General features: G+C 50.4%; 2 protein-coding genes across 3 annotated transcripts in view; both read right to left on the bottom strand.

The window, feature by feature from the left end:
• Positions 1-656: 656 nt before the first annotated feature.
• Positions 657-5888, bottom strand: Orai3 (ORAI calcium release-activated calcium modulator 3). The gene is made up of 2 exons (XM_021192367.2): positions 5408-5888; positions 657-2083 (listed from the first exon to the last, which is right to left on the bottom strand). The coding sequence occupies exons 1-2, from the start codon at positions 5834-5836 to the stop codon at positions 1439-1441; spliced, it is 1074 nt and encodes a 357-aa protein (XP_021048026.1). The 5' UTR covers positions 5837-5888; the 3' UTR covers positions 657-1438.
• A 250-nt stretch (positions 5889-6138) lies between these two features.
• The window catches only part of Fbxl19 (F-box and leucine rich repeat protein 19), a 21491-nt gene continuing 15744 nt past the window's right edge, over positions 6139-11885 (bottom strand). For both annotated transcript variants that reach the window (XM_021192336.2, XM_021192345.2), the window contains exons 10-11: positions 7975-8193; positions 6139-7870 (exon numbers count right to left, since the gene is read on the bottom strand). In XM_021192336.2, the coding sequence (XP_021047995.1) occupies positions 7692-7870; positions 7975-8193 (398 nt within the window). In that variant the 3' untranslated portion in view covers positions 6139-7691. The remainder of the gene's footprint in view (positions 7871-7974; positions 8194-11885) is intronic.

The raw sequence follows: 11885 nt of genomic DNA, 5'->3' as shown, positions 1-11885 counted from the left end.
CTGAGTTCGAGGCCAGCTGGTCTACAAAGTGAGTTCCAGGACAGCCAAGGCTACACAGAGAAACCCTGTCTCGAAAAACCTAAAAAAAAAAAAAAAAAAAAAGGAAAGGGATCTGTACAAGGTCTGTCACCATAAGACTAGACTAGGATTATACTCTAAAGTTCTGAGGTGGAGGAACAAATGCATGTGAAGGTACAGGGGCTGAGGTTCCTTTGATTTGTCCCAATGGAAGGGTACCAATTCCCTTTCTCTCTTCCAGAAATCCCTTGAAGATAGTAAAGGTAATTGAGGTCATAGACTAACTCTGTGGCTTTGGGCGAAATCAGCCTCTTGGCCTCAGCTGCCTCTCAAAAATGGGAAATATAAAACTTGTTTATTGAGATGTCTGTGATGAGTAAATGAGAGAACTTAGGAATAGTCCCGTAAGATGAAGGGATCATTCAAGAAAGAAGCTTACCCAAATCCCAAGTTTAGAGTTCAGAGGCCTTAGTCTGAGAATAACTGTTTACCACATTCAGAAGTTTATCAGATCTTGTCAGTACCTGATGGACTCATACCATTCATCATGTACATTACCTCCATTTGGCCCTTAGGAACACAGAACCTTACCCAAGGTTTCCCCTTCATCCCATTCATAGCCATAGGAACATATGTGAGACACACACTTTATTTACAAAACAAAACAAGGTGCATCAAAAATTCAGTGTCAGACTGTGGTAGTGCATGCCTTTAATCCCAGTACATGGGAGGCAGAGGCAGGTACATCTCTGTGAGTTCAAGGCCAGCCTGGTCTACAGAGAGAGTTCCAGGACAGCCAGAGCAACAGACATAGTGAAACTCTGGCTTGAAAAACAAAAGAAAAACTCAGTGTCTGAAGAAGAGCTCTGAATTCTCCCTTACCAACTCACCAACCCTTGTCAAGGTAGCTGTACAATCCCTCACTCTTCAAAACTTCCTCCTATCCCAGCTCTGGCCAAAGGACTGTCAGTGCCTAGGGCAGTGGGAGAGACCACCACAAGTCACCAAGGGTGAAGTGGCTCATCTGAGGAGCCCTGCAGAACCTCTCCCAGGATGCTAACTGCAAAGCAGATTATACAGATAAGCAAGGGCTGACTGCCTTGAGGACAGTTGTGCAGACATGTCACCTTCCTGGAGGAGTGAGCAACTGCTCAGCACCACCAGGGATCTCACTAGGGCAGGCCTCCTTTCCTCTCATTTAACCCAGGATCCTTAGACTGAGACAGTTCCCCAAGCAGAGCAGAATTTGCAAAACCCACCGGAACATGATGGCGGGGATCATTCCTGAGAGTGTGGGATGCTGGGCAGGAACTTGGCCTCTTCCTCAGAGCTTACAGGAGGTGGCTCCAGCCTACAGCAAAGAAGGTCTGTGGATCCCTGGGGTTTCTGAGGCAATGCTTGCAACAGTCTAAAGCCAGGCTTACACAGCCTGCAGCTCCCCCTGCAGGCGACTGAGCTCCTCCAGCTCCTGCTTGTGGCGGTCTGTCTTGTGGGCAACCAAGGATCGGTAGAAATGTAGGGCAAAGGCCATAAACACTAGTCCCACAGGTACCATGATTGCTGTGGAGGCCATAGCTGCCTGCCAGCCTGGTCCATGAGCACTATCACACACTTGCTGGGGTGGACAGGCTTTGGAAGGCTGTTGTGATGTGGTAATAGAAGCAGAGGATGGTGTGAGGTTAGAAGCTAAACTAAGGGAGACAGTCACAGGTGGCACCTGGGACATAGGTACAACAGGAGCTGGTTTGTCCATGGGTGCCCCAATAGGCACAAACTTGACCCAGCCCACCAGAACCACTTCAGCCAGGAAGAGGAAGGTGCCCAAGGCAGTAGAGAAGCCCCAGGCCAGCTCCACGCATCTGTGCAGCCGCTGGTGTGGTGACTGGTGGACAGAGTTGAGGTTGTGGATGTTGCTCACGGCTTCGATATGGGGCAGCAGACATGTGGAGACCATGAGTGCAAACAGGTGCACAGCTACTAACACAGTGGTGCAGGCACTAAATGCCACCAGTAGGCCTGGTGGGTATTCATGATCGTTCTCCAGCTGTACCTCCACCATGGCCACCTGTGGGCACAAGAAGGAAGACACTTGAGTCCCTAGAACATGTCTTCATCAGGTGTTTTGCTCTGCCTGTTTAGAATCATGACTACAACATCCTAAAACTTAGAGCATAGGAGATACCCAGCTTTCCTCATCCCATCCCCCTTTTTGGTAGCATCTTGCTTTCATAATTTAGGCTAGCCTGGAGCTTGCTGGGTAGTGCAGGTTGAGCTGAAACTTGTGATCCTGCTGCCTCAGCTTTACTGAGTGATTTCACCTCAGTCTCAAAGGGGCTGACATTTTTCTGAGCTTTTACCTGGCTATAATTTACTGGCTAAAAGCTGGGTGTGGTGGTGCACGCCTTTAATCCCAGCACTCGAGAGGCAGAGGCAGGTGCATTTCTGAGTTCGAGGCCAGCCTGGTCTACAAAGTGAGTTCCAGGACAGCCAGGGCTATACAGAGAAACCCTGTCGAAAAAACAAAAAAAAAAAAAAAAAAAAAAAAAAGTAGACTCAGCATGGGAATGTAGTTTGGTGGTAGCAGCCTTAGCACTTACATCACTCTAGGTTTAATCCCTAGCCCATAGTAAATAAAACTAAAAAGCAGCCTCAGGCTGGTGTGGTGCCACATGCTTTCCAGCATGTGGGGAGCTGAAACGGAAGATCTCAAGTTTGAGAGTAGCCTATGCTTCCTCCAGTGGTTGGAACTTCATCTCAAAAGAACCCAATCAGCTGGGCGTGGTGGCACACGCCTTTAATCCCAGCACTTGGGAGGCAAGCGGATTTCTGAGTTCAAGGCCAGCCAGGTTTACAGAGTGAATTCCCGAGTACCAAGCCACAGCTAGGGCTACATAGAAAACCTATTTAAAAAAAAAATGTCACAATAGACCCAAAGCAAGCAAAAATCCTGAGATGTTTGGGTCTGTTCTCAGTTTTACATTTTGTAGTTCCCCTCACAACAGCCTATTAGTCCAGACTTGCCTCAAATTCACTACCCTCCTACTTCAATGTCCTGAGCAGGGTTACAGTCATATGACCTTGAACAACTGTGTGATCTCTGAACAAGTGCCTCCCTCAGTTTCTCACCTGAAAAATGGGGACAATAGTCTCATTGAGAAAGTTAATACTGAACATTAAATTCTATGACTAGAGCCAGGCACAGACTATTAGAGTTGATGCTAATGTCTAAGGCAGAAAAAGAGAAAACCCAAAAGGTAGTAATTGCCAACTCTTAAAATTCATGTTTCCAAATCAGTCTAAAAAACTTGTCATATCTAGTCACACCAGGTCTGCATTCAAATGTGCCAACTATCCAGGATGAATCATGGCTGCTCATTTTTGACAGGTCAGGGAGTCTACCATGACTCCACCCAGCTAGCCTGAACTTTGCAAACCTTTGTGTTGATAGACAAGTTTGGGCTTTAAAGCCAGGCTGCTGAAGTCAAAATCCTGTCATTAGCTTGCTGTGTGCAGTCTAACATGCCTCAGCATCTCAGACCTTTTCTAACGGACAACTGCCACTAGACCGGGTACTGAACATTGAATGTTTGTTGAGATAGGATTTCATGAAGCCCAGGCTAGCCTTGACTCTCTGTATAACCAAGAGCAACCTTTTTTTTTTTTTTTTTTTTTTTTTTTTTAGTTACCTCAAGTGCTAGGATTATAGGTGCGCTATACCATGTTGGTATTGTTTACATGGAAATTGAACCTAGATTTCCTGAATGGTAGGCAATACTCTACCAACTAGAACTAGGCTAGATTCACAGCCTGTGAATATGATTTGTGTGTTGTTTTAACTTCAGGCCACCTGGGTTTAGGAGGATATCTCCCATTTCTGTTTCTTAAGGATCCCCGAGATTACTCTGGTGCAGGAGAGCAGTGGTACTTACGAGAATAAAATTGAGTATTTGGGGGAATTGGGCCACCGCAGATAGTAGGCAGGTGTGTTTACAAACAGGGATCTGGGCCAGGCTTAATTCTGGTGTCTCCCAGGGTCCACTCTAGCGCTCTTTGTCAGAACTAGGGGCGGTCCTTGTTCCTAGAACCTACACATTCAGCCTACTGATCCTCAGAGAAAGCCCTCTTACACTGACACCCCAACGATCAGCTCTGCAACTTCTGCAGACTGTACTGTTCCTTTAGAAGCAGGCAGAGCCACGTGGCTCAAACACAAGCTGCTATGCCCTTCTTTCGGCTGGTGCTGATCCCTTTCAGTCAAATGTCCTCAGGAACTATGGGGCTGTTTGTGGGGAATCTGGACCCCTCGCAAGCAACAGAGCAAGAGCAACCTTTTAAGATTACAGATTCTTTTGTCCAGATATTGAGGTTGTAGAACAAAGGGAGGTATTGACCTAAGTTACTTTTATGTGACCTCACCATAGCTCCCTCCAAGGTCTGTTTACACAAGGGTACATTATGAAGGGTGCCCTCCCCCCAAGTGTGAAGAAAACTGAAACTAGCAGAGCTTCACTCCACACCCATACCCTGCGGAGCATCCTTGTCTAAACAGCAGCTTCCATGCAGTCTAGTTAGCACACTGTTCTAGAAGAGCCTCCTTTGCTAAGCAGAGCTCGTTCTAACACCTAGTTCTAGGGGCCTCCATAAGAATCCCACATCCTCCTGGACAAAAGCTTGGCAGACCACAGAGACAGCACTTCCTATGATCTCACAACTTCCCACAGATGGCAACGGGAGTGGATGTCGGCTTGGGGCTGTAAATAGGGAGGAACCAGGACACATCTGCGGGCCACACTCAGGCATCTTCAGTTCCACTTCCCGGGGCCACTGCTGGGACCGTTAGCTGACACTATCCTCCCACACCTGCAGTTTATCAGACTCTCTTATCGGCTAGCTCCCTGATCAGTTTCCTTCCCCAGCAGCTTCCTCACGGGTTTCTTAGTTTCTCCGGCAATTCTGGCATTCTCTGTGCCTTCTGAGAGGTGGGGTATCTTTCTGAGGATGTGCCCTTCAGGTGACTTCCATACTCTGTCCCCCTTCCCCGATCTGGTTGATATAGGCTCTCATTCAGCTCTGGCTGCCTTTCAACTCTTGAGGACTTGGTAACTAAGCCACTTTGGTAACTTTCCCCCCCACCAGCCTGCATCTGCTGACCTCTTTACTCCCTTCTTCCATGGCACTTCTGGGACCGATCTTCAGTCTGTTTAGACTAGAGCTGTGCCTACTCCAACGCTGTCCCCGACATAAAGGGCTTTTCCAGTTCCTTGGGACTTAGCTCCTTCTTTTACCCTAAAGAAACCCTGTATTTATTCAGTCCTGTACTGGGACCCATTTTCTTGACTTCTCCCACCACGTGCTTTACCCACCCCGTGTACCCCCTCCCACCCCTCACCATGGCGAAGCCCGACAGCAGAGCAGATGTGCGGCTGGAGGCTTTGAGCTTAGCCCGGCTGAGGTAGAGGCGGCGCCAGCTGAGCGCCCGCAGAGAATGCTGACTGGCCCCCATAAGGTCCAGGTAGCCGCGGTGCACGAACTCCCGGTACGTGGCTGAGCCCGCGGGGCTGTCCACCTCCGGGTTCAGCGGGGCCTGTTCGCCCGTATCCCCCTCGCCGCCCTTCATCCTGAGAGTAGTTACACCACAAGCGCAGATGGTCAAGGAGGGGCCGAGGCGCCTCGTATCCCCAAGAAGGGACGGCCCAAGCGTGGGCAGGACCCCATCCTGGGTGGCAAGGCAGACCCAGCGGGAACAGTTACGGACGCGTTTACAAGGCCCAGGGGCCGAAACAGGAACTGGGGCAGGGGCGGAGCCCGGTGACCACATGATTGGGTGGAGCCGTGAGACCGAACCCCCGCAGTCTGCCCATGGGCAGAGATCTCAAGGGACCCACTAACCCAGGCCACGACGTGAATGCTCAGACACAGCTTCTGCTGGGAACTGCTGACCTCAGACCAACCAGTGTGTATACCTGGACATTCACAGGTGTCCAGACTTCCACACTCCTCTTTGAGCAGTCATCTCAAGAAAAGCCCATTTTCCTCCCATAGAGACCATAGGAGCCCCTTCCACCATCCCTACCCACCGCTCAGACTCGACACCGCAGACACACACAAAAAAGTCAGCGGCCCCGGCTAGATTCTGAGTTTTATAGCAAACCTTATTGTACAGACTTGTGGGGTTAGGGGTCCAGCCCGGCTGGGTGCCCCACTTGTCCCTTGCCGGGGTGCCTCCTCCCCTCCCGCAAGCGGCCCCACCGTCAAGCCTTTCTCCAACCCCAGGCCCCCCCTCCTGCCTTTGGTCCGCCCAGCCCCCGCCCCCAACCCGCGCACCTTCCTGTTACCTGAGGTATGTGGATAGATTCCCCTCCCCCCGCCCCCATGTAGTACAATCCAGTTCCCCCTGGCCTAAATTGAGTGGGACCTAGACCGGACTCCTCCCTCAGGCTCTTGAGACCCCACCCCCACACTGGAAGAAGGAAAGGGGTGGGGAGAGGGGAGGTGCCAAGAGTCTGTTACTAAGTTCCCACAGCAACTAAGAGGGACCGTTTCCAGTCTTAGCACTGATTTCCGGAGGTGTCCATTGGCTGCTATTTCCATGGCAACCAGGAGTGGCAGTTCCCTGGGCAAATGGGACACAAGTTTCCATGACGATGAAAGAATGGGAAGAGCCAAACTGGAGGAGTCCCATCTTGCCCATCTTTAAGCTGACATTTCCCCACCCCAACTCAAGTCGGAAGGGTGGAGCAGTTCAAGACAGTAAAGCAAGAAAGCTAGGGGTGGGACAGTCCAAACTGGGTACCCACTAGCCCAGTCTCGGTGAAGCTGGTCCCCTCACATCACACTCCCCCAAGTCCGAGATTCCCCCGGTTCAAGTAACACTTCAGTACAGATGAATGTTCAAGTATTATGTAGAGAGCCAGGCAGGGGTCTGGGCTACCCCTCACCACTCCCCTGGGCCACCGAGCTTAATAGCAGGTAGACCCGCGGCCCCTACTCCTTGCAATAGCTGCCATTTTCAGTGACGTTCAAGGAGTCAAGGTCGGGGAAAACTGAAATCTGGATAGAGGGAAGGGGAGAGAGGTAACCCTACACAGAGGGTACTATCCCCACATCTACTCTTCTCCCAGCCCCCAGTCCAGTCCTGGCATTTCCTGGTTTGTAGCGCCCCCTGTCTTGACACCCGGATCCCCAATTGCTCCTCTGGTTTCCCTTTTTGGCCCCCCATCCCACCCAACTGGTCTCTGTTCCCTGAACCCTTGTTGGTCTGATTTCTGCCCTCCCCACACCCATCCATCGCCTCCCCCAGCCCCAAGTATCCTGTGTACAAGATACCATGTCACCTCATTTTCCCTACTCCAGACTTGCACCTTCACTGCCCCTCCCTCCCACCATCCCTTTGGCTCAGCACCTCCCCAGTACCTCTTGACCCACTCCCCAGAGGGGATGGACAATGAAGCAGGTGAAAGGGAGAGATGGGAAGCAAAGACCCCCAGAGATATCAGTGCAGGTGGGAGAGAGGGAAGGCTGGCTCAAGTCCCTGGGCAGGAATCCCAAGTCATTAAACTGAGGAGTGCCAAGTCATGAAGAAAATGACCTGGCCTCCCAACAGGGGGTGAAATGAAGGCAAAAAGTCCAGGTTCTCTTGCTGAGTCCTGGGGGAAGGAGGCATCGGCACCCAACTAGCTGTCCTTGAGAAGCAGTTTCTCTTCTGGGCAGCGAAAGGGGCCAGGGGGCCCAGCAGCCGCCAACCGGGCACAAGCTTCAGGTGAGAGCTGGCGGCAGGAGCGTAGGTCCAGGCGGCGAAGACGTGGGCATCGACGGAACAGTGGAAGGCAGTGGTCCGTGAGGCGGTGGCACCCTGCAGATGGAGCAGTGGTAGTTGAGACAGCTAAGTAGGTAGCACACGGTAGACAGGGACGTTACACAGCCAGGCAAGCAAGGCGGACAGGGGATCGCACTTACCGGCGAGATTGAGGTGCACCAGTGTTTCTCGAAGAGGGGAAGTAGGAGCCGTGAGGAGGTGGACACTGGGGTCCCCAACGTGGGCGCAGTGACTCAGGTCCAGGGCACTGAGCTGGGGAGCGTGGCGCAATAGGAGCCTCAGGGAGGCATCGGTGAGCTCCAGGCCAGCTAGGCGAAGTTCTGCCACCCCCTGCAGCCGGCCTCGACTCTCAGTTTGCCCTAGGCAGATAAAGTAGCATTAGCAGGCCCCTCCCAGCCTGCCCTCATGGTCTTCGTTATCTGCCCTACACCTGCTCCCAACATGGGAGTTTCCCCAGCTGCTGCTGCTCCACATGACTGGCTCTTCACAGAAACACATGGCATCTCAGCTGACCTGCTCCTATCCCCTCAGGGAAGACTCCAGGGAGAGCTCTCAGTCTCAACATTCCTGAGTCCTAAGCCCGAATCTCCGGGATCTGATACACTGTATACATTTTTCCTTTGGGATCCTGTCTTCCCTCCATAGAAACGTCAGTTCCAAGCATGCAGGAACATTTTGCTCAATGCTCTGTCCCTAGTAGGATGCTCGGTGTCTTCACCCATTATCCAATAAACAGCACCCTCCACGTGACTCCTGAGGTCACGTTCTAGCTCAACAACAGTCTTGCCTGCACGTTCTAGCTCAACAACAGTCTTGCCTGAACTTCTCTCGTTCCTTCTGCACCAGAATCAGGTTTGACTGCAGACACCCTCCCCACACCCCTGCTATGTAATGCTGGCTGGACTGAATTGCCTGTGTAGACCTACTTGGCTTCAAATTAGCAACAATTCTCCCACCTCTACCTCCTGAGTGCTAATGCCCGATCTACTTTCTGGTATCAAGAAGACCATTCTCAAACACAAATGAAATAGTATTATCTCTCTCTCCTCTACTTGAAGTTTCCTGGTGGTATATGCAGGCTAGGCTTTTTGTTTTGTCGTTTTGTCAACTTGACACAAGCTAGTGTGTCTTCATCTGGGAAGAAAATGTCAACTTAAGAATGTTCTCCAAGGCTGGGTGTGGTGGCGCACACCTTTAATCCCAGCACTCAGGAGGCAGAGGCAGGTGAATTTCTGAGTTCGAGGCCAGCCTGGTCTCCAGAGTGAGTTCCAGGACAGCCAGGGCTACACAGAGAAACCCCGTCTCAAAAAACCAAAAAAAAAAAAAAAAAAAAAGGTTCTCCACCAGATTAACCTGCAGGCTAGTCTGTGAGGGCATGTTTTTTTATGCTCATTTAATGTTCAATCATGTTCAACTCATGACATGAGATAGCCCAGCTCACTATGGGCAGCCCTGGGAAGGTAGACCTGAGTAGTATAAACATGCAGGCGGAGCGAGCCGTGCGAGCCAGTAAGCTGTGGACCTTCATGGCCTCCCCTCCCTGTCCTGCCCGAGTCCCTGCCCTGACTTCATAATGAACTATAAGCTGTAAGATGAAGTTAATCCTTTCCTCCCTGAGGTCCTTTGGGGACTTCATGTTTCATCACAGCAATAGAAAACGAGGCCAGGCTGACTCCCTGATACAGCATTGACCTCTCTGAGTCCCACCGTTAGTTATCTCAGCTTCACTGAGGCCACGTTCCACAAGTGGCTCTGTCCACGAAACCCTACTGGGATGACTTACACTCAAAGAGACTGCTAGCGGCTGCAGAGCGAGTCCAGAGGCCTCCTCCTCCCCTTTCTCCAGGAAAAAGAGTTCAGAGTCCTCCTACCCCCACACTACTGACTTAAGTCCCTGAGGTGGACTGCTGGCCCCACCCCAGAATTGCAGCAAGCCCAGAACTGCACAAGGCCCAAGATCTCAGATTTACTTCCCTTCCAAATTCTCTTGTGAGAACACTGCTGAGCCTTGAAGAAGCCAGCCTTGAGGTTCCGCAGTTAACTGCATATACCACTCTTCCAGAAGGTCCGAGTTCAATCCCCAGGACCCTTATCAGATGGCTCACACCCGCCTGGGTCCCCAACTCGGGGGTATCTGACACCCCAGGCCTATGTAAGCACCTGCACTCATGCGAACATACCCCCCTACACAAACATATACATATATTTTAAAATTAAAAAAATTTTTAAAGGAAGCCACACCTCTATTTAATCACTTCTGCTTACAGATGAGAACACCTGTCCTAGAGCACATGATTACAAAGTAACAGAGCCAGGACCCCAGAACACCTGATTACAAAGTAACAGAGCAAGCCAGGACCCCAGGCCAGGGCTGACTCACACTCTTATCTCATCTTATAACAATACCATAGTCACTTGCCAGGCACTAACCTGGCTCAAAAAAAATACATCACCAGACATCACAGCCCGAGATAAGTTGCCAAAATTGTGCTGTGGCATGTGACATCTGCATAGTGCTAAAACTCGGGGTGTGTGTGTGTGTGTGTGAAGGGGGGGGTGCTGAACACAGGACCTCACCCATGTAGGGTGAACCCTCACCACTGAGCTGTGTCCTCATTTCCTTCTGAGACAACTGTCTCGAAGTAGCCTAGGCTTGCCTTTAATTCCTGATTCTCCTGCCTCAAATTCCCCAGTCCCTAGGATCATAAGAATACACTACTAGGCTTCCATTAGAATTACTCTTTATTTGAAATTTGTTTTTAAGGCAGAATTTTAATATTTAGCTCAGGCTAGCCTCAAATGTATCTCATTGCCTCTGTTTCTGCCTCAGAAGTACTGGGACTACACAGTGGGCCACCATACTACTACATAAGCCTGGCTTATATAGTGAATAACAGAAAGAATATCTTATTTTATAATTTGGGGACTGGAGTGGAGGGAGAGGTTTCTCTGTAGCCTAGGCTGGCCTTGAACTCAAGAGAGCCACTCGCCTGTGACTCCTGAGTGCTGGGATTAAAGGCATGCACCACCACTGCCTGACTACATTTTTAAGGGTATGGGTGTTTTCCCTGCATATATGCCACATGTGTACAGTGTCCAAGGAAGCAAAAAGGGATCCTCTGTGACTTGAATGACAGACTGCTGTGAGCCACCATGTGGGTACTAGGATTCAAACCCAGGTCCTCTGGAAGAGCAGTCACTGAGCCAGCTCTCCAGCCACTAAAAGGACTTTTGTTTTTATTTTTTTGAGACAGGGTTTCTCTGTATAGCCCTGGCGTCCTGGAACTCACTCGTTAGACCAGGCTGGCCTCAAACTCAGAAATCTGCCTGCCTCTGCCTCCTAAGTGCTGGGATTAAAGGCGTGCGTCACCACTGCCCAGCTAAAAGGACATTTTAATATAGAAATGTGGATACAGAGGTTTTCTTGAAAACTTATCCTTACTTTACCCTGACAATGAACAGCAGCATCAGGGTGGCTGGTACTGCTCCCTAAGGTCTGGCACCTAAACATATAGCTTCCGTTAGCACTACCTATGTGCGCATTCAACATGGCAAGCCCAGGTTTCTATCCCTCCACATGACTCTGAGGAGCACATTTACAGACTGGCCACAGCTCAGTCGACCAGAAGAAAGGTCATTTAGAACTTGTGGGAAGAAGGGCAGGGGCCATTAGTATATGTCCTCCTAAGATTAGTGAAAAATAAAACCATGTTAAATAATCTCAGAGCCGAGACAGTTTTCGGGAATGGGAGGGAACAAATGATCAGAAGAAGGACAGCAAAGATGGAAGACTCTGGATTCACTGATGCCCCAGCTGCCCTGTTCTGCTTAGAATCACACTCAGGGAGAGCCACAAGAACAGAAACAAAAACCCCTGACCACAAATTCATGGCTTCAGAGAACTAAAAAGGAAGACTAAGGGCTGGTGAGATGGCTCAGTGGGTAAGAGCACCCGACTGCTCTTCCAAAGGTGCAGAGTTCAAGTCCCAGCAACCACATGGTGGCTCACAACCATCCTTAACAAGATCTGAGTCCCTCTTCTGGAGTGTCT

This window comes from Mus pahari, chromosome 1, assembly GCF_900095145.1.
Source record: "Mus pahari chromosome 1, PAHARI_EIJ_v1.1, whole genome shotgun sequence".
Taxonomy (NCBI): Eukaryota; Metazoa; Chordata; class Mammalia; order Rodentia; family Muridae; genus Mus; species Mus pahari.
Note: the sequence above shows the minus strand (reverse complement) of the source record. Positions and strands in the feature narration are given on the sequence as shown.